General features: G+C 35.3%; 5 protein-coding genes across 9 annotated transcripts; 3 read left to right on the top strand and 2 right to left on the bottom strand.

The window, feature by feature from the left end:
* Positions 1–892: 892 nt before the first annotated feature.
* Positions 893–2,148, bottom strand: LOC119635437 (galectin-4-like). The gene is made up of 3 exons (XM_038030244.1): positions 2,067–2,148; positions 1,877–1,992; positions 893–1,802 (listed from the first exon to the last, which is right to left on the bottom strand). The coding sequence occupies exons 1-3, from the start codon at positions 2,115–2,117 to the stop codon at positions 893–895; spliced, it is 1,077 nt and encodes a 358-aa protein (XP_037886172.1). The 5' UTR covers positions 2,118–2,148.
* A 4,659-nt stretch (positions 2,149–6,807) lies between these two features.
* On the top strand, positions 6,808–8,612 carry LOC119635436. Its single transcript, XM_038030243.1, has 4 exons — positions 6,808–6,831; positions 6,902–7,136; positions 7,684–8,025; positions 8,323–8,612. Exons 1-4 carry the CDS (start codon positions 6,808–6,810, stop codon positions 8,610–8,612), a joined length of 891 nt encoding a protein of 296 aa, XP_037886171.1.
* A 2,635-nt stretch (positions 8,613–11,247) lies between these two features.
* Positions 11,248–12,218, top strand: LOC119635435. The gene has a single exon (XM_038030242.1). It carries the CDS (start codon positions 11,248–11,250, stop codon positions 12,208–12,210), a length of 963 nt encoding a protein of 320 aa, XP_037886170.1. The 3' UTR covers positions 12,211–12,218.
* A 1,074-nt stretch (positions 12,219–13,292) lies between these two features.
* On the top strand, positions 13,293–17,094 carry LOC119635434 (galectin-8-like). Its single transcript, XM_038030241.1, has 4 exons — positions 13,293–13,489; positions 13,563–14,457; positions 16,762–16,820; positions 16,890–17,094. Exons 1-4 carry the CDS (start codon positions 13,293–13,295, stop codon positions 17,092–17,094), a joined length of 1,356 nt encoding a protein of 451 aa, XP_037886169.1.
* LOC119635500 (galectin-4-like) lies at positions 14,257–25,558 on the bottom strand. Of its 5 annotated transcripts, XR_005247059.1 has the most exons (5): positions 24,935–25,558; positions 19,232–19,347; positions 18,050–19,163; positions 17,865–17,994; positions 14,257–14,334 (listed from the first exon to the last, which is right to left on the bottom strand). XR_005247059.1 is itself a non-coding variant. In XM_038030326.1 (4 exons), exons 1-3 carry the CDS (start codon positions 25,340–25,342, stop codon positions 18,107–18,109), a joined length of 1,581 nt encoding a protein of 526 aa, XP_037886254.1. In that variant the 5' UTR covers positions 25,343–25,558; the 3' UTR covers positions 17,855–17,994; positions 18,070–18,106. The 5 variants fall into 5 exon arrangements, 1 of the variants encoding a protein (XP_037886254.1); XR_005247058.1 differs by lacking the exon at positions 14,257–14,334 and having other exon boundaries at positions 17,855–17,994; XR_005247060.1 differs by lacking the exons at positions 14,257–14,334; positions 24,935–25,558 and adding an exon at positions 21,743–22,263 and having other exon boundaries at positions 17,855–17,994.
* Positions 25,559–26,612: the final 1,054 nt, after the last annotated feature.

The raw sequence follows: 26,612 nt of genomic DNA, 5'->3' as shown, positions 1-26,612 counted from the left end.
ATAAATGAGGACGAAGGCAGAATACATTTGTAGACGTAATAAGAAAACAGAAAAGAAATAAACCACCAAAGGCAGATTTATGCTAATTTTCTTATATTTTTATCATTGAAAAACACTAGAACTGCCTGCCATGTTAGTAGGAATTAAGGCAACAGAAGTACAAATAAGTTTTTAAAGGTCTACGATGGAGGCCATTACCATTAAAATTAAACCGTCATGGACCATAATCATGTTTATGTTAAAGCATCATGACTGGACTTCAGTTTTCATCCTGCGTGCCGAGTGGCCCCTGCACAAGCGCACAGGCGGACTTGCTTAAGTCGATGCAGAACTGTAATGCACTGGCTAAGAATATAGATACTTTGTGGAGTTTTCTTTCTGAAGGTTCCTTTTTGGCCTTGCAAAGGTTTTGACAAAATAAACATACCCCTCATCCTTCGGCGACGGATGTAAATATGAAACTCCTGATATCTAATTAAGACGGTAAATTTGAGGCCAAAAGTTTTAAGGAAGAAAATGATTTTGTATCATATTTGCATTTGTTATCCTTTAGGATGCAGGGAATAGTTTAAAAAAGGGAGGAAACGGATAGTGCAATAGAATGAATAAAGACTGCAGGTGTTGCGCGCAAACCTTTAAAAATCACTTATGCAACATGGTGCTATAATTTCTAACGGTAAGACAGGATTACTTACATTTTGCGCCTCCAAAAAAGTCCAAGTCAGAATAGAGTATGAATAAAAAATGAATATATATAGGTAGTGGAAATCGTGAGCAATGTTGTTTTACTTCAAATTTGCTTACATATGTAAAATTTGAAAAAAAGGATCTTTTAAAAAGTAATAAAAATATATTTGATAAAAACGAATGGTGATTGCTTGCACCGTGCACTTCAAACGCTTTCAATCTCGATATCGAATAATAGCATATCGCCCGAAACGAAAACTGTATCGACATATTTCGGATTTACTTTATATTCATATTCAAAGGCTGGCTTATCGTTTACGTAAATTTCGAAAGTTTTTTTACCGCGCAAAACGGAGAGAAGAAAATCGGCATTCGGTCGTAAACCCGTGCCCACTTGTGATACCAATTCGCCCGTCCATTTCCCACCTGTAAAAGAGTTCCGAGCAATCGTTGGCTCGCCAGTCTCACCATCTTTCCCTTTAGCGAAACGTATTTGCAATTGCAAAGCGACAGTCGGTGACGGCCACACATTAATACCGGATTGCAAGTTGATTGTAATTGTTTGCGGATTTGCTTTTATCCGACCCTTGACGGCTACACTGAATCCGGAATCAAAAAATCCCCGATCGAATATAGCATAGTAGGGCATTGGCATGAAACCTTCCGGTTCGCATATCAATTCGGGCGTTTCAGGATAAGGCTCTTCATCAACTTGCTCGCATTCGGTTACTTCGGCATCCTCAGTCAATCGGTCGAAATGCGGCGAGCTGTCCGGTCGTTGCGGATATTCAGTGACAATTTTTCGTTCAACAGCGACATCACTTATACATCCATGTATTTCCAATTTTTTAATATTATGAAAGGGTAAACGATGCGTAAACTTGCACACGTGAAAACCATTGACAGCAATCATGAATTCCGGAACTGTCAAGAGAATTTGCATTTCAAAATAACTGCCCGCTTCGAAGTGAAACGGATAATTCGTTCGTAGCTCATCGCAGCCCCATTTATTTTTTATTCTCGAGTTACGTGACAAGATATTCTTTTCCGTTGATCCAATAATACGCAAAGCAAGATCATTGTTTGCATTATCCAAGCCAAAATCGATCGTAAACCTGTCTCAAAGACAGATGAAATAATAATAGATTTTACTACGCAGGCCAATATACTACATTAGGTATAGCTATACTTATTGGTACAAGTATTGAGAACACCGTATATGATGAATGAAACACCCTCTTGAATATGACCCATGTTATTATTAAGGTACACTGGATCTGTTTCAATATCCGCGGTCAGCGATTCCTGCGCATGATACAAACAATTTTTAGGGCATCGAAATAAAATTGAGAAAAAAAAATTTTTTTTATTTTTTTTACCTCAGAATCAGTTCTACTTTTGCCGAAACAATACGCTAACATTTTGTCCATTTTTTTTTTTTACCAAACTTTGCTTCTTAGGCGATAATAAATTAATGATCCGTTTAACACGTAAAATTTATTAAAAATTTTATCAAATACACTTTTAGATATTATTTAAATTTGCATTTTTTTCTTTTTTTTTTCAAAAGCCACAAAAGGAAAGAAAAAATTTAATTAAATTTTTGAAAAAAGTCCAGCTTTCACAATTTTATAGAAGAAAAAACAAAGACAATATGAATTTTCATTCGATGTCGTTGCTGACATATTATTATTTATTTATTTTTTTTTTACATTATCGTATCATAAACATGTTCTCACTGGTTTTTCGCTCTTTTCAAAATTCCAAAGTAAAATAAAATTCGAAAACAATAAAAGCAAAGAGAGAGAAAGCGCATAGGTTAACATAAATACAAAAATTTTAAAGATATAGAAAAGTTGACATGTTCAAATGCTTTCTCAAACAAATGAAGAATAGACCGTGGGTAAGGCGAAAGCGCGGGCATACAGTGAGAATTCAATTTTATCGTAAGCTCGTTAACAGGAACGCCATAGTGCCCCGTATCGTTTACAATACAAAAATATGGATCTTGGCGTTGTAAGCGAAGGCGATTCTTTTCACATTCGTGGTGAATTTCCGAACCATGAAAAGCTGTAAGGAAAAATTTGGCACGTTTTAAAAAAATTTTGAACTTCCATTTGCATTTCTTATAAAATTCATATTTAATTTGCAAATTTTTTACAGATTTATAGTGCAATTCCAAATCGACAATGAATACAAAGATCTCGCTTTGAATCTTGTAGTACTTCCAAGGGAGAATTTAATTGCGCGCTGCTACAGAAAGAAATACGTATGGAGTCGGGAAGAAGTCGACACACAAATCGACTTTCACTGTTTGCGTGGCAGACGCGTATGGATAGAAGTGCTAATCACTGATGTACAATTTTTTATTGCCTTAAATGGACTTCATTTAGCTACGTTCGAACATCACTTTTCGTATAAAAATATCAAATCATTACAAGTGTCCGGTGGTCTTGGAAATATAATAGTCAAGAGAAAATCTGTCGACAGTTATCCGCAACGTGTAGAAAAATCTATACATATCGGTTATTTAACTGCTCCAGGAAGTGTTCGAGAGCAAATTTTTGAAGATTCTCCAAAACGTTTTGCCTAAATAAAAATGTATAAAAAATTACAGCAAAAAAAAAAAAAAAACATAGCAAAAATGATCGTTTGAAAAGTTGTTTAAATCGTTCCGGCTGGCTAATGTCAGATCACCTTGGACAATTTTGTCGTATTTTTATGTGTGTATGTGTGTGTGTGTGTTTTTTTTTTTTTATTAATTAAAAATCCTCGTAACCAGACCTGCGTTACGTTTTTTTTTTTAGAACTTAATATGGCTTGAATTTGGCATCAAGTTTTGGATCTTTGGTGTTGTTTTAAGCTGGTCTATGGAGGAAGGTTGCGAAATCTCGTAAAGTGTACATAGTTTTGATTAGTGCCAAATTCAGTCTCGATCTAAGCATGTTCGTCGATCGGGCGGCGCATTTATCCGTCTACCCATCTATCTAATGTCTGCGGTGAACGTTTTCTCGTTCACAAAAATGAAGCAATCGAGCCCGAATCTGCATGAACATTCAAAGCTCTACACGGTCATCGTTATTGGTTATGGCCCAAATCGTCCAGAGAGTTTTCCTATAGTACAACATAAGACGAGTAAGTATCTATCTGCTCATCAGAGCAAAGCAAAAGGTTTTTTACTCATTACGCGCTGTTTGAAAATTTTTCATATGAAGACATTGGAAGATTTTTCGTTTATTTGTATATACATTTATTGTAATTTATAAATTTGTAATACGTAATTTACACAACTACATTTATATAATTTTTTCGAAAGCTGCTTTTTTTTTAATCCTGCGCAAAGCGTCTCTCTATACGAAAATCAAAAGATTTTTTTTCCTCAATGGATCGTGAATGTAAAGAGGAGAACTAAAAAGATGCCAGAGACTGGAGGAAGGCTACCAAAAGAATATTTAAATAAACTTCTAATAAGCCCGTAAAATGTAAGCTCAAACTGCAAATACCTTTAGATCATCTACATATGGATGTCTATAATGCGTAACTTAAATGACGACAGACTGAAATCATTACGTAATTGCCTAAATGCCGTGTAGCAGATTTTTATGAAAATTCTTTCAAAGAGAAAAATGTAGTTTTTCAAAAGCAAATAAAGTTTGCTGAACTTCTGAACTCCTTCTCCTTTCGTCACATGCAAAAACTAAAAGCATAGACGGTTGAATATAAAACTCTTACGCGGAAGATAGCACGCCTACATAAATATTTATATACGAAAATCTGTGAAAAGAACTAACGTTCGCATGTGGTAATAAACGCAGAGGAGAAGCTTGCACCCACACACGAAATTGTTAAATACAAATAAATACCAAAAAAAAACATAATCAATGAGAACATAAATGATTTATTTATTGACACTCAAGCAAACATTTATCTCCCTACATACAAGCGTGCACGCAAGGAAGTAGTGGATAGTAATATGAAGATGAATGCAATTCGTTAAAAAAGTCCACTGCATTTTGCAAATGCAATTATACTCCCTCGTGGCCAAATATTTTACCCATCGCCCATATCCTAGAAAAAGCAAAAAAGTAAAAGAACTAAATTTCATGCTCTATAATATTAGGTGGATGTGACCGATTTTTCCTATTTTCAAAAAAAGTCCTTGTCGCACACGCCTGTAGGCATTGTAGGCGCGTCCTTGAAAAAATTTAAGTCACTTCCAAATTCTTCTATAAATTTGTAGCCGATATCTTCATTTTCGCTAACGGGAGAATGTTTACCACAAATACTAGACAGTTGCGCAGACAGACCGATGACTAGAGGAAAGGACGGGCATGTTTAGCTGCATTCTAAATTTAAAGCTTATAAATTTATAAGTAATAAACAAACTCCTTTTGAAGAACAAATGCTCTTAGTTTACATGTTACATTAGGCGTGTCTTCCGGCCGATTTGTCGCATTCTCAGAAGCAGACTGCGTGCAAGAGCTTTCAAGGTTTTCGCCAAACTTGAAGCCGATAGCTTCTTTTGCTTCCAAGAGCATGTCTACAAAAATGTTGCACGGACTGACAGACAGACCTGCTTAAATCGATTAAGAATTCAATGTTGATCAAGAATATAGATACTATGTGGGGTCTCTGATGCCTCCTTCTGGACGTATACCTGTCATTCTTCGGTGATGGGTGGGTATATTAAAAAAAAAGCCCTCTTCAAGCTTGCAAAATATTTGCGGTATTTAAGGTTAATATATTTTATCGAATGTAACAGTGTGTGAATGGTGTGCATTGTTCGGTTTTGAAAAGTTCGACGTTGATGATGCTTTTTAGTACCAAAAGAAAAGAAGAATTCGATGGAGTTTCACCGAAAACTGAGGAAGGCCGCCACATGCGCACTCATGACATTACTAAGAAATTGAAATCCGTTATTTGAATGCCTCATGAAACGTTTGATTAGCCGCATTTCTAGCAGCGAATATTTAATCAGATTATTGCAGCAAGGGGTACAATACGCTGACCTGAACTAATCAATAGAAAGGCCACTGTCTTCTGTCACGACCACATCGATTTTTGATGAATTGGCACACGTTGAAAGCGCTTGGTTGGGAAGAGCTTATGCAGGCTTGCGTGCACTGTATAGTCAGGACATTACTCCGCCCAAATGCCATTTGTTTCGCTCTACACTAAACCCCCTTAATCGTGCAAAGCTGATTTCTTTTTTCAAAAGAGCGCGTGAACAATCATCTGGTTCAGCTCTTCTCTCAAATGTTGCAGAAATTCTGAAAATTTGCAAAGCTCAAAAATAATAAGGGTTACCATGTGCTTGATGAGTAAGGTTATTACAGCAGCCTAAAAAGAATGTTTTTGGAATAGAAGGAAACATGATAGACAGAATATTTGAGGCAAATTGTAACACACGGAAATAAAGGAAATCTCGAAGCATATAAATAAGATAAGCAAATAATTGAAAAACATGACCACATTTACGTGGCAGACGTGAAACATGCAAAAAGTGTATATGTATACACCTATAATCTTCTTCTGAACTTCAACTTGGTTAAGGTTTAGTTAACTATCTAGTCTACCACAAAAAAAAACAAAGTAAAAAAGAGAGAGGGATAATCTTAGTTGCTAGTGCCCATCCTACTTTCATTCCTAGAATTTGCTTCTTTGCTCTAGATTTTATTATAATAATTATAATAAAAATAGCTAACTATTTCTCCACATAAAAACAAAACATAGTCGAAAAACTCTCACAGGGAATTTTTTTGTGATAGATATGCAGGCGTCCATCATAAAAAAGCCATTGTATGTGAAAATAGTTTTATAGGAAAAATTTGTATATTTCTTTATTTGAACTAAGACATAACGTATAATAATATAAATTAAGATTACATGTAATATAAATCAAGGTGATGCGTAGCTATCGTATTGCATCAAAACAGTATTTCACAAGTTCGCGTTAAACGAGGGCCGCCTGTAACCATCAACGCTTTCAAAGATTATTATGTAATTTTATAATTTTTGATAATTTGTCGTTATTTTTTTATTTTTATTTTTGCAAAATCTAAATTAATTAAATTAAAAACAATAATAACTTTGGTAGAAAATTACAAAACACGCAACATCATGTGCTTCGGAGGACCCGAAAACGCAAGTTAAATGAACTTTTCGAAAGAATTGCAATATAAAAGCGAGAGACATTCTCTTTTGTCATTCGTAGGAGGAGCAAAAAGATATTAAAACAGAAAGCACTAAAGCAGAAGTTGTGACAACAGAGCTTGTCAAAGCAGAAGCTGATAAGGCAAACGGTGATAGCGCAGAAACTGACAAAGCAGAAGATGATAACGCAGAAGAAGCTAATGTGGATCCAGATTTGAAATACGCAAGTCATGATCTCGGTGAAATGAAAGAAGGTGTTTCCTTTCGAATCCGTGGTAAAATACTGGACGAAGCAAGTGTGTAGGTCGAGTTTTTCTTTTCGAACGCAACTATGTGAAATGATTACGATCTATGGAAATAGGTCTTAGAGTTTTCATTGAACTATTCAAGGTTTTGAACAAGGAGTAACAATGAAATGAATTTCGAATGCATTTTCCAAACTTTTCCCTTAGGAAGAAAATCGGATAATTTTTCTGTTCCTATGGTTATTCGTTTTGAGTTTAATTGAGCGAATTATATGGGGTAGTAATCACTAATAAGATGGAAAGCAGATAAAACGGGCTTCGCCCGCACTATAATTTCCAATTCAAACAATTACTTATAAGAAAGCCGTCCATATTCCAAAGATAATGTTTCCAAATGATGTTCAAACATCACCCCATAGGCCACATATACTAACATGTATATATGTACAGTGTACATTTGTATTAAAATTCTTTAATACCTTTTCTCAGCTAAGATATTATAAAAATTTCCTACCAAATCCGAACACACATCCGAACACTTTCTTAACTAATCCTTTTAGATTTTCAGTACATTTTTTGCTTGAAAATGCGACTCAAGATTGTGCGTTGCGTATACTGGCACTGGTGGAAGAAAACTTGATAGCACGTTACTACAAAGATAATAATAATTGGGGTCCTGAAGAAGATTATTCTCAATCGCCTTACAAGTTAGTACCTGGGAAAATTGTTGCGATGGAAGTCTTAATAACCGAACCGGGATTCTACATTGCCGTAAACTGCTTTCATGTGTGCATTTTTAAACATCACTTTCCCTATACGCACATCAAGGCGATAGAAATACGTGGCGATATTGATCTTGCGTTTGTTGAAAGAAAATTAGTCTATGAATATCCGCAACGTTCGGCCAGATCCAGTCATTTCGGTCGTATAGTTGGTTCAGGTAAATTAGAAAGCGATGAAAAGAAGGAAGAAAAACCACAAATGGAAAATAAGGAAAGTGAAGAAAAGAATGAAGACGAAGGCGAAGGAGAAGAAGAAGGGGATCTATTTGATGAAATAGAATTTTACGAAATAATAGAACAGCCTCTACCTAAAACGCAATGCGTGCGAAAGACATATCTCCCAGTGCCATACTTTGTCTGCTTTGAAAGGGGATTTTTCGATTTAGGCTTTAGCTTCGTAATCAATGGTCGAGTACGCTCTCACGCTCTTCATTTGAATGTGTCATTTTTGACAGGATCTCACCGATGGCCGGCTCCAGCCGCTTGTTATGACGTTGCTTTCAAATTCTACAATAGCAAACAAGGTGAAAAGGCACCAGCTTTAGGGGATAATGAGGAAGCCATAGACATGAAATCAAAAGAAGATCTTAAATTGGTAATAGTGCGTGGGAAAAAAGGCTACGAGACCAAAGCAAATAAAAAATCTTTAAAAACCCGCCCGTACAAAATCAATCCTAACTATGTAAATACGGCTCTGATATATGGCGATCTAAAACTTATTGATATACAGATTATCACAGACTAAAATAAATAGACTGAGGTGCATCGAAATCATGTTATGATTTAAATGAAAGGTTTGGATTATAGTAAAAAACAAATAAAAACACAATACGGCGTCACTATCCAACATTAAATACCGCACATCATCTTACAATTATTCATAAAGCGACTTTTTCAAAATAAGGTTTTATATGGGAAGTAATCGGAAAAGTGTTCCGATGCTAACCATTTTCAATAGCGTCCTTCCCTAACCTAAAATACGTTGACATTTTCAAAAATTGCCGTCAGTAAGTTGAACATAAGAATACCTGGACCCAGACCTCAGGTCGACAAACGAACGAATGGACAAGCAGGCTTAGACTGATTCAGGCTTAGACTGATCAGTTTAACAAAAGATTGGTCTGTTCTAAGCTCTCATGGATTGTTAAATCACATCTTCACAAACAACTTGAAAAAAAATTCCTTTCAAATCTCAACCGAAAGTTTGTTTTATTAGGTAATTGCGTTAATTTTGATAGGCGACATCTACAGGTAATAATTATAAAGAAATGGGAAAATGCCAGTGCTTATAACAATTTGTTGCAAGAGTTGTCCACTCTGCCAAATCAATGTAAGTTTCTTCGACACGAAAACGTCGTATTACAAAAAATATTGTGAAATGTTGCAGAAAACGATAGAAACTATTTTGATTAGTGTGCAGTAAAAGTTCTTCTTTATTCGCGGGGTATATGTGCTACGAATACAGAAACCGTGAATACGGAATGGTAATTGGATACCAATTGGAATCCTTTTATTATTATGTATATACATATTAGATCCGCGAATAAAGAAATTTATAGCCGCGAAAATTGGGATTTTCTTAATTTTTTTTTTTAATCCGCGAATAGTGAAAACGCGAATGAAGGGAGCGTGAATAAGGATCTTTTACTATATGTTGTAAGAATTTTCCACAATAAATGCCTTTTTCAAGTGAAAAAATCATCAAAATTAATGCCACCTTCTAATTTTTATATATACTTTCGGAGAATAGGTGCTGCCGTATGATTTTCAAAATTTCCAAAATTTTTCAAGAAACCTAGCACTTAATAATAGCATACATTTTAGAATTCTAAACGAATGCGAAAAATAGCAATCAACTTTCCTAATAAGCGTTCTTACGAAAACTCAACCTTCCCATGGTGATATTTCCATAGTAGTTCCATAGTAGTAAGTTGACATACCAACTAATCGTACAGAATTTCATTCGCGTGGGTAAGCTATTCTTTGGATTAGACAGCATGCAAGGACTCCCATCGAAAATAAACCTTTATAACAAGAAAAAATGTTTAGTAAATTATGATGAAACTCCACACTCCGTAAGAGTGATGTAATGTAAAGAATAATTGAACGCAATTTGGGTCACTCTGGGTATTTTTTCCGGACACAATCGCATACAATGGTCCTTATAAAACACAAAGGAAGAATATTTCGCAAAACTTTGCACGACTTACGTCACTTCATTGTATACATGAACATAAGACAAAAATGTAAAGTAAAAATTTTGACGTATTATCGCGAAAATGAAAGAATAATTATGTTCAGTGAATTCTGGCTGGCGAAGTAGGTGAACACTTAACACACTCACATTCACTACACATTCACTTACACCTTAAAAATTTATAAAGATTCTATAGGGCAAAATCACTTTCATGAACCCCCCAATTGCGGCGAGCTAGTTAGATAACGTTAAGAGCCCTTTGAGCTGCTTTGCATGCTACATAGAATTTTTAATGGTCCGCCTTGGTCGATTATGATATTTCGACTTATTTCATAAATCTTATGCGTGTGTTCATCTATTCAAGCACAAAAACCTCGTAATTACACTACTTAGAGATAAAAGATAGTGTAAGAAATTTGACTATTTCAAGAGAAATTCCATCAAAAGATTGTGATATAAGACTTCTAGCTAAAATAAGAATCTTTTTTCAAGGTTTTCTAAGGTTCTCTTTCTTTTCACTTCATTGGTGAAGGAATTCTTAAAAGTAAAGGAGATGTTATCTAATAATGAGACTGAAAATGAGAAGTAAGTGCTATCAATAACAAAAGTGAGGTCTCGTTCCTAACATTTTTCCTGTGCGTTTAGAAAAGACGTTGAAGCGTTTATCAGCATCATCTTCTCCGTTTCGCTCTGCTTCAAAACACTTAAGAGTCCCCATTCTTTTAATATTTTTCGTTTATCTATGTCTCCTTTCTATTATTTGAAAATTTATTGCTCTAACTGGCAATGGGGAAAATTCGATATTCAGTTCAAAAAAATTATCTCTTTCAAAGCATGTTGATAATCGAATATACCTCTATGAAAATCGACAATATTCAGTAAGTGCTACGATTCATACACACGTGTAAAATAAATACTTTCTTTAAAATGACAAGAAATATTCCCTCGAGTAAGATGTCATTATGTCACATATGTTACATTTAATCTGTTTTAGAATCGAAGATGTTTGCCTTATGTACTAGCTTTTGCAAAGGCGAGGAAGGCCGCGAGTCACGATCCAGAAGAAGCCAGGGAAGAGAAGAACCGACGACGTCACCTTCAAATAAGAGCAGTGTTCATATTGAAACCATAAAATTGCCCTTAAAAGAAGGCTTAAGTTTTCAAATTCGCGGTCGAATAAAACATGACGCTATCAGGTAGCGAAGATGAATTTTTCAACATTTTGCGTATAATAGTTTCTTGGATTTTGTTTAGTTTTATTATTGACTTCCCAGTCGATAATAAAGATGGGGATATTGCTTTACGTATAGTCGGGGACGTGCATGGAAATTTAGTGTCGCGCTTGTCCCGAAGAAAGCACGAATGGAGCGAGCGCGAAACTTTATCAAAATCGCGCTATAAGTTGGCACCAGGGAAAAATTTCATGATAGAGGTCTTAACGTTAGAAGACAATTTTAAAGTTGCCGTTAATGGTTTTCATACTTCAAGTTTTTACCACGACTTTCGATTAAAAGATGTTAAAATGTTGGATGTTCAAGGTGACGTTAGCGATATTACCGTTGAGCAGAAGTTTGTTCAACAGTATCCAAAACGTACAGCCAGATCTTTACACTTCGAGCATTTGTCCAAACGTGAAGAGTACCCAGATCGATCTGAGTCATCAGACATTGATGAATTCGAGGAGCCGTCAGACACCAATATGATATCATCCGCTCAGGAATGCTCAATCGAAAAATATCTTCCCGTTCCCTACTATGCGAGCTTCGATAAGAAATTTTTTGCGCACGGTTTCCGGGCAACGATAACTGGTCGTGCCCGTAGGATCGATTCATATTTTGCGGTTGTCTTTCAAACGGGCACACAAGACTGGCCATACCCGGAATGGTGTTTCCGAGTTATGTTTCAATATTACTGCAGTCAATGTGGCACAAGTGCTCCCGTCGATGTCGATGAAGACGAGGAGCCTGTGGATGTACAGATTAACTCTGAAATTCGCCTAACCATAAAACGGGGACGCGATGACTATCGGAGTACCTTCAATGGAAGATCATTGCGGTCAAGGCCTTTCAAGTCGGATCCTGAGTCCGTTGATACAATTTTAATCTTTGGTGACATTCGTTTACTGGATCTTGAAATTGAAGATTAATAGAGACTTTTAATACTCTTTTTCTAAGAATTGTTAAATATCCCTTCAAAAAAAAAAAATACAGAGAGTCAAGAGCGATATAAATATAAAAAAACAAGTAAGAAATTTATATTCGGTCGTGACCGAATCTTTTATATCAATCGCCGTTATTTTAAAAATGATTTAAGAAAGGAAAAAAATTAAATTATCATATCCATTAATATAGGCCGGGAGCGGCCGATATTTTGTGTTGTAGGGAGATTTTTTCTAAGTGGAAAAATTTATATGGTGTACGCGCTGGGCTTTAGGAGCATTAAGCAAACAAAATTGAAACCTAAAAAAGATTGAAAAAAAAATTTAAATTTTGATACACTATAACCTTGGATAAGTGTAGTCAATTTTTTCCATTTTGTTAGGTGCTACAGCATCGTCCATAGAATATGCGTTCCAGCTTATGTAGGTTTATCTACTGTACTTTATGGGTAATAAGCAAAAAACCAATATTCTATTCCTTTTGAAAACTGTATGCACTTAGTTTACATATTACATCAGGTGGGCCCTTTGACCGCTTTGACGCATTTCCAAAACCATCCTGTGTGCAAGAGCTACCAAACTTGAAGCCGATAGCTTCATTTTTTCGGTCAGAAGTATGTCTTTAGCAGACGTTACACGGACGGACAGACGGACAGACGGACCTGCTTAAATCGATTCAAAATTTGATGCTGATTAAGAATACAGACACTGTGTGGGATCTCTGATGCATACTTCGGGGCTCTGTAAACGTATTGAAAAGGTGAAAAGAGAAGTATTTTTGATTAACTAAAAGAAAGCTATCTCATAACTTCTCTTTCTCTCTTCTGATATTTTTCGTTTTTAAATACTTCAAACATTCAAAATCAGCTAAATTACTTCAATTTCGCTCGACATTTAAAAATTTGATAATTGTAAAATAGAAATTTAATATAATTTTAAATAATATATCGTTTGCAAAACGAGTAAATTTTGTGTAAAAATTACGTAAAACAAAATCTGTTGGTAGTTGGAACGTTTTGTGTCTTACTGTGAAAAAAAAAAGTTGAAAAAATATCTTGAAAACGGGCATTATGTTCTCGATAATTCACGGTACAGTTAAACTCTGTGATACACTTAAGGGGCGTAATCTGCTACCAGAAAATAGTATAGACAATTTTTATTTAGAGGAAACCTATGTAAAGCCGGTTTATGAGACAGATGAGCTTCGACATTTATCAGAAGGCCTATCTTTCACAATAATGGGCAAAGCGCTTCCAAAAGCGGAAGGGTATAATTTAAGACCCGCTTGGAGAAATCTTATCTAATTAATGTATATATGTGTTCTCTGTTCTCTGCTCTAGATTCGCTGTAGATTTTCGACGAGAAAATCTGGAAAGAGACATCGCTTTGCGAGTGACGGTGCTGGCAAATCGCAACTTAATAGCACGTAATTCTAGAAAGAGCTTAATATGGGGAGTTGATGAGCTTGACACGGAATTAGCATTTAAACTTCAACCGGGAAAATATATACAACTACAAATCCTAGTCACCAATGAAGCCTTCATGATAGCCCTTAATGGTTTCCATATAGCAAAGTATACGCATCGTATGTCTTTGGAAAATATAGACAAGTTCCTAGTTCATGGATGTGTGGCTAATGTTAATGTGGAACAAAAATTCGTCGACATTTATCCGCAAAGTCCTGACAAAACGCTGCACATGGAACGCGTGTCGGCTCGTGCTTTGGATAGAGAAGACGATGACGTAATCACTGTCGATGATGATGATGATGTCTTTGACACTTTGACTATATGTCCGGGTGAATTTGAAGAGGAAAAATACTTACCTTTGCCATATTATGCAACTTTCGATTCAGGTTTCTTTCGCATACGCTATAGTATTTTTATAAAGGGTCGCGTTCGAAGTCGCCCGAAACAATTGACAATAAATTTGCAAGCAGGTGCCCGAGTTTGGCCACCGCCGACAGTAATTTTGAGTTTACAACTGATTTTCCAAAATATCGATGAAGCGAAAAATGAAGGCTCAGCTCAACACGATGACGTGGAGTTGTCTTCGTTAGTAACTACTAATCTGCAGCCGGGGTCGAATTTCGAGTTAGAAATTGTGCGGAAGCTGAAATGTTTTGAAATTTTTTTAAATGAACAACCTGTGAAGAAGTCTGCATATACGTTAAGCCCGAAGCAAATTGATACGATTTATGTTTATGGTGATATAAAGCTGTTTGATATTGAAATTGTTAGTGATTAAAAAATTTTATCTCTGTACGCAGAAAAAAATAAGAAAATAAACAAAAAGGAAGCTTAGCCAAGCTAAGAAATAAATACCTAGACTTACCAATATTTTGCGAAAAAGAACGAGTTCCCATTAAGGATTCATTCAGGTTCTTGCGATACTTTTAACCGTTTGAGTACCAAGCAGCGCGATCGCGCTATTCAGATTTCATGTCGAGAAATACCAGACAGTTTTGATAAAACACTGTCGAAGAATCCCAAGCAGCGCAATCGCGCTGTTTAGGTTTGATGTCGAGAAATACCAAGCGGCGCCATAGCGCTTGCTTAATTTTATGTATTTAAATGCATTTAAATTGTTTGTTAATAAATATTTCAAATTTGTTCCACAAAAATTATAGAAAACACAACACTAAAATAGAAATTTTTATTTTGTGGTATATTATTGCACTACTGTAGTGCTATTGTAATTGTATTGCGCTCGACTTCGACAATACGTAAGGCGCCGTCAGTTGTCGACAATGCTCGAAATGTGCTTGGTTTTCTCGACATAAAATCTAAACAGCGCGATAGCGCTGCTTGGGATTTTTCGACAGTGTTTTTTCAAAACCGTCTGGTACTCAAACGGTTAAATAGACAGCTGCTTCCTCCCATCGCATTATCAATGGGTGAATTTCAAATTATGATCAGATAAATTGAAAAATTACACATCGACGTGTTAGAAGCATTAAACAAACGGTTCAAAGACCTTCCTTGCAATACTTTTTCCACTACACTTTTAAATTTAAACTGAACGAAAGTGATCGCCATAGCTGAACACTGCATTTCTTCAAACAGCTGCATTTCTCTGCCAGACATTCATATACAGCCTTAATACTTATTTGCTTCAAATTGATGGGACTTCAAATATATTTCAACATTCAAAGTAAAATGTTGCAAGTAGGCCGACTAAGAAGTTCGTGGAATGGTATGTTCCCTTAAAACTTTAACTTCGTTCTTTACATAGACACATGGGAAGTTCAAAGGCGATTTCTCCTCTCATTAGCAATGTCGTGAAAAAACCTTTTTAGCCTTTAAAGCAAGTAAAAACATTGCAATGGGCAAAGCTGGACTATTAGACACCATACGCCAATTCACCTCATACTGCTATTCACTCGCTTTGATAAAAATACACAAAAGTTACACATTGTTCGCATGGAAAGGCATACTTTTCCTGAAAGCATGAACATTGGAGGAATCCTTACATGCGTAGATATCCAAAAAATTGGCTTATGTGGTCCAAATTTGGTAAGCCTGATTTCTACGTCTTTTTATACCCTCCAATGAGGGTGTGGATGTTTTGTTTTTTTTTCCATAAATGTATGTAACAACCAAAAGGAAACTTCAGAGACTCTATAAAATATAAGTATTCCTGATCAGAAATTGATCGGAATTGTGAACTGATTCAGCTATGTCTGTCCGTCTACGGGTCTGTGTGGTGTTTGTTGCTGGCACTCGCCCTGCCACAAAAATCTAGACATCCGCTTCAAATTCGATAGAAACATTGGAAGATTTCCCGCGCAGCTTGGTATTGAAAACGGTTCAAATTGGTCGAAGGATACGCCTACAATGCCACATAAACACTTTTTCACAAGTAAAACAATATTAAAAAGTAACACAGAATGTGGGTGTACATATAATCCACAGCGATTTAGGCGAAACTGTAGTCCCCGTATAACAATAGGGAAAATTTAAAGGAACCACTCTCTCGCATTAGGCAACAAGAGCAACAAGATGTGTTAATAGAATGAACCGAGCTGTGTAATGTGTGTGCATTATGTAAAAGGATAAGCGAGTAATACAACCTACAGGGGGACTTTTAATTATGGTGATCGACTCAAATTCATATTCAGAATTAGTCAAAAGTGGTTTTGCGGCCATTCGTCTCTGCATCTGAAGACTGTCGATGTATGCTTATATTCAACCTACAAGTCGGAATTTTTGTGTGGTTTTTGTAAGGGAAGTAATCTAGTGTAATGGTAGGCTCTGACCGACAGTATATTTTTTGCCTATTAAATGACAAAAACAAACTTATGTAGTAACTAGATGGAGAAATGCAATAAATCAGAAGAAATTTTCAACTCGTTCAGCTGTTAAATTGATTGTAGCTTTTGATTCGTTTTAACGCTGAATGAAGCTCACTGTTTTTTTTTAATTTTGGAAATTTCGCTACTCAACGTCCAAAAGCGCGTATTATTGGAGTAATTATGTGAAAAAGGGTTTTTTTTTTGTAATTTTGCGATGGAATATACTTTTTTTTTTTACTTTCTAGGGGACTGTCACAGACATGTCTTCGGCAGATGAATTTGGATGTGAGCGATGTAAAGCTTGGTGAATGTGGATAACTTTCGAATTATCTAATCAGTCAACAATTTCCTAATTTTTTAATTATAATTGCAGTTCCAAAGAATGCTCGGATTGCTTGATAAGCGTAACGAAAGATTTACTAAGTGGATTTAAGCGCCTTTTGGAAGAGAATAAAGAACTTAAGCAACTAAATAAGGATTTGTGGTTGCTCCTCGAGACGAAAGAGAAGGAAATTTCGGCACTAAAGAAAACAATAGAAAGTATAGAAAAGAAAATAAGAGAAATGCAACTCAAGTGAATGGTCCGAACCTTTAATAAAGAAAAGACAGAAGACAGTTGCTCTTGCACTTAGTCTGCGTTCTCTTAAATGTTTTCCCAATTTTTTTTGTATTGTGAGCGTGCGAGTAATAAGATCACACCCATCTGGCCACCTTAGACTCTTAATCGACCAGAAATTACTTTCGCAAATTTCAGCTGACAATCTTCATTTCTGCAAACTGCGGCAGATGGCTGTGGATAAATATATGTCAGCAACATCTCAAAATCTACATCATGTAGAAAAAGATTATATTTCCATAGAAATAGATTATATTTACATATGTGTATATAAGTCACCGAAAAGTGTTGGGACACCTTACTAACATTTTTTTGGATCTCAAAATTTGGAGAAGTTCACATTGGTCCACGTGGTAGTTCTAATGTTAAATTGTACCCGCATCTACTACCATGGTGCAGTATGTGCTTTGTGTCTCTTCCTCTTCTCCTTAAACTTAACATATTACGGACGCATTCACTTTCCCTCCCTCGTCTGAATGAAGCAAGCATATAAATGAAACATACAGTTACGATGTTACGGGAGTTCTAAACGTATATTTGGTATTTAAATATATTGTCTTGGTTGATTTATTCTAATCGTAATTAAATAAAAAAAAAAAATAAAAAAAAATTAAAAAAGGTCAACAAAATATGAAAATATAAATATGTACAATTATTTATCCATTCCTTTTCTACAAATTTATTAGCGAAAAAGTTTGTAATGTAAAAAAATATTTTATTAAAACACTTTACGTCTGGTAGTATCGTAGGCATCACTTAAATATATGGAATTGTCGTAGAAGTTGCTGCTTAATTCTTTCCTCTCCTCGCTTCAATTCGAATATTCAACGTCTTCTAACGTTTTGTCCTTTAAAGTAAATAACTGTGAAGCAAGAGAAAATAATACGAAAATCAATGGTGTTGTTAAATATTATTACCTTTCCTTTTTCTATTTTACCGTTTTCGTTAAGGGTTAAAAACGTTGCGAAACTCGGTCATCCGATTACTCGTCTATCGTATTTTCGCTCTGAAGGATTTGTGTTTGCGAAAGCGATTTTGCGTGCCGGTTTTATAGCTTCAAACGAAAGCTCATTAGCTAACATCACATCCCATAGCTTAATGTCACCCTGTATATAGACTGTATCAATCACATGTGGACCGACACGATATTTAAATTCAGTTATGAAGCGATGATTTAGATAAATTTGAAATGACGCTTGTGTGCTAACTATGCACATACTAAAAGCTTTGCCGGGACGAAATTCGGTATCGATATCGGAACGATCCTCCAAACCCCAAGAACCTTCCATCCACGCATTACGCACCAAAGTCGTACGTCCAACAATTCCTCCATGTTGCTTGGCAAAGCGTGGATTTAAGTGAAACGCCACCGTGGGATGAGGCCAGACATCACAGCCACTTTGCAAATTAACATAGAATGAGTGGGGCAGCAATTTTATTCTTCCCTCGATTTTTAAGACTCGCCCTAATGTAAAGCCACCCTTCGGAAGTATTCCGTAAAAGGGTAAAGGTATTTCGCTTTCCTCACTTTTATCTCGTATCAATGCTAAAGTTACACGTGTTGGCATCGATATTCTACGCCATTGTCTTGGCACTTTAATTGTGTCGCCGTCTCCTTCGTCAAAATTACCCTGGTAGATCGATTTTAAAGGCAGTCCAAGTTTTATCACCGCCGGCTTGGTTTGAGGTAATCGATCCGGATAGTTTCGTACTTCCATACGCTCCACTCTAATGTCGTCTATGTCACCCTTCACTTCAAGCGTTCCAACATCACGATACGGCAGGCGGTGAGGGAATTTGCAAAAATGATACCCGTTCACGCTGATCATATAACAAACTTCCGTGAAAAGAATTTGTATTGAAAATTTACGATCACGTTTCAGGTTAAAAGGTAAAGGGGAGGCTTTTTCCTCATCGCCCCAAATGCCGTGGACTTTTGAATTTCGTACAATATAACCTTGAGGTAAACGCGGATTAATGTGCAACGCAATATCTCGGCTGCTATTCTCAATAACTAAATTTATAGAAAATCTTTAAAGGAAAACAGATGACAAATTTTATTGGTTGCATATATTCGTCAGTTCATTTCGTTTGCTCACCTTTCGCAATAGGGTTTTGTAACACCATTCACCGTTAAGCTGACTCCCTCGCGCAGACGTATCAAACGGGGATTGTAATAGACTAGCTCTTCCTTGCCATCACTAAGCACGCTCGTCTAAGGAAATGAAAACCAAAGAAGAAACAAAATCATATTTCCGTAAACGATATGGATAACATACATATTCGTACTTTAATTCCTTTTCTACCGAAACACCAACACATTATCTTCTTCTTTCCAATATTTTTCCATTAACTTAAAAGAAACTCTTCCAATTTCGAATTTGCACTTTTTTTTTTGTCTTTTTCTTAAATTATTTTTATGATATTGAGAATGCAAACAGTACCTCTTCGCTAACATTCAATTGGAAATTGTCACAGTCAATGGTGGTCACTTTTACGTGCTCCAAATTAATCAGCATTATTAAGGCGTTTAGCGCTCTACTTAGTATACGTAGTCAAAATACAAGAATTTTTTTAAAAATTTAACATTTCCCTGAAATATTTAATAAATATTGAAAAGAAAATTATCTACAGAAAAGAATTTGAAAACAGATTTAGAAAAGGTTTTCCAATGTTCGCAATTATAAGGTGATGTATACGCCTCTTTTATCCGAGTTGCAACTTGCTTAATAGGGCTTCAAAGTTCAAAGCGAAGATAATACCAGCAAGGTGAACACAGCCACAACGTGATTTGCGAGCGAGATCGCAGAGTAATATTCCCAGTTGACGTTTCTAATCGCTAATGTGAGTAAAGGGAAAAAGGGAAACCTATGTTCTAGTTATGTGTTCTGAATAGATTGTTAGTCGAGCTACTTTTCATATAGCAAGATCTTCCCGCCTCTTTTGGAGGCATTTTTTTTTTTTTTTTTGTTATTAATATAACGAATCTTTACAAGCAAATTATGGAACTGATCGAAAAAAGTAGCATGTAATCCTTTGGCGAAAAAGTAATATGAATATTCACGTTAAATCGCGCGGGTAGAAAGAATGCCAGGAATATTGTTTTTCTAAATTGGTAACGCTCTGACAGACGTCTTTACCAAATTTCACTTCGTAAACGCTTGTATGATTTTGTTGGGCGAACAAGTTGTACTAAGTTTTGGTTGCGAAATAAAATTTTTTGCGCAAAAACGTTTAGCATATTGCAGAAAACCTTTACTGAGCGCACTTTTTCAGAGAGTAATGTTTTCAAGCGGTGTAAATGATTCAAAGAGGGCCAAGAACGGATTGAAGACGAAGAGAGTCCCTGTCAGTTAATGCGGACGCAAATATGTATGCTCTGTTCTTTTTATACCCGTCCCTGGAGGTGGAGAGGTATATTCATTTTATTGTTCGGAAGCTTCCGAGACTCCCTTACATACATAAATATATATACATTTTTTTTTCTCGATCAGCATTAAATTTTGGATCGTTTTAGACATGCCTCTCTACTCGTTTGTCCATCTGTCCGTCTGCGCAAGCGAAACTCTTCCCTTTCCATATTTTTCGCTCATTACTGCAACACACATCACACAGCAACGGACACACGATATAAATTTCCACTTTTGTTCTACAAAAATTGTGAAAATCAGTCAAGGCCACCCAATCTAGACTATGGAAATTTGGTTTTTTTTTTATTCTCTTTGAAATCTTTTTTAGGAGAAAAGTGACGAATTTAAAAGATTCGATCACAGTCGGATTTATAGGCGTATAATGCATACTTACCAACAATAGATGTTACACAGTCTTACGCTTAAAAACTGAGCAAAAATATTAATAAATTGGATCAGAAAAAGGCTTGACCTCTTGCCAGCCTTGGCCATATAAGTGGACTTTTATGTTTTTTTTTTATGAAACATACTATCATTAGGAAGGAAAATGCGATATTAAATTAATTGTTCTTTCCTCTCCACAAGGTTTACAAAGAAAAAAGAACATAAGCAAAAAAAAATAATGATAATCGTCCCTGAAGAGGTTAAACATTCAAAGTAATGCAAAAATTATTATTTACAACATAAAGTAGGTACTGATCTAAACCTTGACACGAATATTTCAAAGGATGACAAACGAAGTCAATAAAAAAAGTATTCACGATCGGCCAAGTAATACGTGGCCAATAAACAAAATATTTTAGAACTTTTACATATTGATGTGGTTCGTATTTCTTATACCCTACACTACATATGGTGCAAGTTTGTGCGGATGTGCACAACACTCAGAGGCACTTGAGATAGAACCAACTTTTATTGTATTGGTTGCTGTCTGTTGTCGAAATTTTTGAGATATTTTTTTGTGAAATTTGGTTCACCTACACGTTTGGCCCCTAGGACGAACGCTATTAAAAATGATTCGGATTAGATCACTTTTTTGACCATTTCCCCATATAACAACTCATTATTGAAAAATCGTTATACGGTAGCGTAGTGTCGGGTGGGTACTCAATAGTAGGCCTCGGCTTATCTTGACCATACGTGAAAAAAATGTAATTATCTCCCGAACGAGTGAAAAAGGCGCGTCTTTTTAAAACTTACCGTACTTTGATTACCCTGGAATGATCTGCAAGGACAACAGATTCTATTGAATAAGGCCAACATATAGCTTTATTCATGAATAGTATACAGTGTTGTTTTATGCATTTAAAGCACGTTGTGCTATACTATAATAATGTCAAAATTGTTTTAAAGTCATCTAAACATAATGTGTATGACTAAAAGGCGAACTTATAAGGCACGTATTAATTTACGTACTTTCGCTATTTACTGCTTTTCGGTTTGAAATTTAATATCGAGTGGGGTTCTTTTACACTTTTCTTTCACTGTAAATGCTTTTACCACATTTTATTATATAAAAGAAAAGACGCATCGTTTTTTAATTAAAAAGATGAAATTTTGAACAATTAGTGAATAACGATGTTTTTAAATACATCAATACCATTGCAAGCTTTAGTATGTTGTTACTATGAATCACCTAAAGGCCACATAAACAATAAATACGTGCTTTTATATATAAGTTTAAGTTGAATTATTTTAAAGTGTTGAGATTATTGTGCAAATATATTTTCACATCAAAATAATTTATCAGAATATCAGTCCTTTTTTTTATTTAAATTTTTATTATTTTCACTTTAGTTAATAAGAGGAGAATAACAGACGAAATGTTTCTTTTAGTTTTCTTGTTCTTCTTGATATTTATTTTGTTTAACAACGACTTTTGTCCTCTCTTTGGGAAAAGAGATATGCAATAAAATATAAATAATAATAATAATAAGTAAATTTCTTATGTTCAACTAAAGCTGAATGAGACTTAACTGAACTCAAAGCGCTCTTAGTGCTCTCCACAAAAACTTTGCTCACTGAAATATACTGTTAGCGTCGAGCTTTTGCCTCTGTTAATAATTTCAGGAGAAAAACTGATAAAAATAACATTCGGAATAAGTCGATCGCTTTATACCCTTGCATTTCGACGCATATTTCATCAAGCATTTTCAATGTATAAAGTCAGACTATAAAATATTCAAAAACTTCGTTATGCCAATAGTAATAAATTAGCTGAAGAATCGCACGACTTTAAGCGTGAATAGTGCACTGACCGACCATTTTCACGGGCCGATCAATAATAATACTTCGTCAGTACTAATACCCAATACTTCAATATAGTGGACTATGTCAGGATATTTTTAACGTAAAGGGCGATTAGTCTGTAGAGTCTTTTCAGGTAATCTAATCCAGAGCAGAAACAACATCTTCATTAGTTGTGTATTCCATATAAGGTTGATTCCGACCGTGCTAGCGTAACGATTTCTATTGTTAACATTGAGATGGTTTCGGTTGCACTTCCCTTAATAACCCATTCCTGCTAGGCTGGTTACCAGCAAGTACTTAATGAGCGTTATTTTATTTCAGTAATTCCCGCAGCAGCGTGATTTATCTAGTCCAATATCGAAAACTTTTTCCAAACTTCAGTCAAGGTCATTGCATCATTTTCAAATTTTCTAAATGTTGACTTTACTTAGTATTTCTTAAAAGCTGCGATTATGCCTTTGTTTGATAACATCGTCCAATTTAATCGTAATTTTCATATATCGCACAACCGAGATCGTACTAAAAAAGACAGTGCAAATAACAGCCTACACGGATACTTTTTACCGCACAAATTCAATGGACCTTCGAGAATTAATCTCCTTGTCCTCGCTGTCTTCTGCTATAAGCCATAGTTGTTTTCTATTTTTATACGCATTCTTTTAAATCAAACATCAAAACCCAACCGTTTTTTTTGAACATGTGTGTACATTTTTATACTTTTCTCTCCCATTCAACGTGAGTTGCTAAATTTCGTGGTTTATTTAATTTACTTTCGTCCTGCAACACTTCCGATCTACACAAAAAGTACAGAAATCAACTCATGGATAATATGTTGTCGATTTGGTGACTCGCAGAAGAAGGAGAAGAAAACATAGCACCATACATTTTCCTAAGGTTTCTATTACATCCCTGAATGTTGGAAATTTCATATATCGGGTAGCGGGTATTTTCATTATTATAATTCAGCTACCGCCCGATAAAACAGCTGTTTGTTGTTTACATTTTTGCTTCTAGAGAAAGTTGGATTTCCATATTTTAAATTAAAAAAAAAAAAAAAAAACCCTCTCGCATATTTGTGCTCTCACTGTTGCTCTCTATTAAAAACTTTGTAGATAAGAATGCAAGATTACATTTTTTTAACAGGTTGCTTTCCTCGCGTATTGCCAACATAAAAACTTTTTTAGTAAAATATAATCAGTTAAGCAAAACTTCAATAAATGTGCGGCATTAGGAGAGGCAATACTTTAATGTTGTAAGTCTCGTAATTACAATACGGTCAAATAAAAGCTTTCGATATTTTTACCTTTTTTTGAGGCTACACCTTATGATTTTCATTTGTTTTACGGAAGACATCGTTATGAAACTATAATTCTCAGGGAATAACGAAATTATAGTGCGCTTAATTAATGAATATTTAGAAAGAAATTCCACATGAAATCATTCGTATGTCCAATAGCTTTCTTGCTGACGTATTTGTATAATAATTATTGTCAGTGTATGAGATGACAAATCTACCACGAGCGAAACGCTAAGATAACAAACAATTAATAAAAACAAAAATGAGATAAATACTACTAAAATATAAAGAAGCGATAAATATGAAATACAAAAATATAATATCGTTGTAATTACAGACATCAAAAGACAATTAATAACAATATACTAAATAGAGAAAACTACATTCCCCATCTATCCCATAAAACCGGTTTTGCATTGAGAGAGAGAGAAAGGTTACATAATGGGAACCTTTTTCTATTGATTGGTCATCTATATAACTCGGATAAATTTCTAATTCCAAATTTCAAATGTTTTCATTCTAAGTCCTAAGTTTTTTAACTTAAGAAAGTAAATTGGTTTAAAAATAATTGGTGCATTTTAGTGTTCTTGTGTTGTTTTCGCCTTCTTGAGATACACCGATGATAAAGAGAGAGACACAAAGAGTACCGACAACAACAAACGAATCAATAATGTATACACTTTGTACGACTCTTATATGTATGTAATTGTGCATGATGGAAACGAGCTGACAAACAAAGCCGATGCAGCACTATTTGCATTTTCGCATGATTGGATTTTAAAAATAAGTTTATCCACTTCAAGTATAACTATTTAATTAAGTCATGTAAAACTAAAGATATTTACACATTCGTCCAAAGAATGTACGTCGATATTCTCGAAATCCAGCTCTGGAAAGGTTTCAAAATTGCCGTCACCGTCATCCATGCCAAACGAATCGGTGCATTCGAAGCCTTCTTCAATCATGTCGCTGTCATCAAAATCGATGCTCGAACGTTGCATGATTTTTCTTAAATTAATATACGACTTTTGTTCGGAAAATTTTTGCACTTGTTTTTGTCTTCGATACCGATAGATTTCTTTGCATTTATTAATCCAATATTGCCGACAATAATATCGGAATAATTGCAATCGCTTTTTATGTTTTAAATAACATAAACTTCTTTCTACATTGTAACCGCAACGCACAAAAGCAGTAGTGAATTCGTACAAGTCATAGAACGAACTACTTACGTAGAAGAATAGAGCAGACATTGTGCGGCGAATATAAGAAAATGCTCAACAAATATGGAAAAATTTTCATATGGAGCACATATGCATGTGAACCCTAAAACAACGTCTCTTTTTCTTTTTTAACTTTTGTTTCTTAACTCACTCATTCTATGACTACAATATGTTTACTTTTAACCACCTGACACCCTTCGCAATTATTTTTAGCAATTTCTTAACTGGACAGTCTTACAGCCGAAAGTTAATTTACTAGCGGCCTTTGAATTGATTTATTTATATATTTTTTTCATTTCACCTCTCGCACTATTACGCTTTGACCACATACGTTTTACTGAAGCAAGCATATTCGCAACTCGCAAAAATCGTGTAAAATGTATGTGTTCCATTTATATTTATTTCTCTCTTACTTTTAGTATATTTTCAGTGCGCAGCATTAAAAACAAATTGCATAATTTGACGTTACTTTTATAGCAAACGATCTGATTTATAGTTGAAGACTTTAGACTTGTAGTAAACTGTAATAATACTTTCGAACCGTGCCTCTGCTTCGGCCAACTCAAGAACAAACGCAAATATCTAGAACCCACGTGGTAAACTTTCCCTCCCTACCGTTGTCCTGATCTATTCAGGCTACTATGAAGCTTCCGGAGAAAATTGAAGTGTTCGGTAAGCTAGATTTTATTACTGTCAATGAACGCTATTAACTCTTTGAATTATACGGTATTCTTTTGCTATCAACTGGCTAGCTAATGCTGACGCACGACTAGTCAAACCGAACATGAAATTTTAGTTGACATGATAGCCATTTTAAAACCCGACTTCCTTGAATGTAATGAAATTACACAACTTTTCCCAGAACCGCCGAGCAGAAGGCTTTATTACTGTTTTCTCATTTGCGAAGCTTCTACATTACTTTCTTGTGCTAAGAGCTAACATATATGAGCCATTGGGCATAAGAAATGAGCTGCAGTGCCTTTGTCTCTTCATAAGCCAGATTGCAAAGCGATAGTAGTGATTACTTGTGACACTGGCTTTTAAGCGAAGCTTAAAATGATCCGAGACATTGGTTTAACAGCATTACCTTGACATCTTCTCAGTTGATAGTTGGAGTTAGTAGTTGACGATGTATTAGCTTCCTTCAGCCTAGGTGTGCGTATTGATATTAAAACGGAAAAGTGAAATTGCGTTTCATGGACCAGTTTGATTGAATATTTGCCTTATCCGGTTACAGTAGCTATAAAAGCACTTCATTAAACCGGGCACTTTAAATAATTACACCCTACACCACTTCTAG

This window comes from Glossina fuscipes, unplaced genomic scaffold, assembly GCF_014805625.2.
Source record: "Glossina fuscipes isolate IAEA_lab_2018 unplaced genomic scaffold, Yale_Gfus_2 26, whole genome shotgun sequence".
Classification (NCBI taxonomy): domain Eukaryota; kingdom Metazoa; phylum Arthropoda; class Insecta; order Diptera; family Glossinidae; genus Glossina; species Glossina fuscipes.
This window is presented reverse-complemented; position numbering and strand designations above follow the sequence as displayed.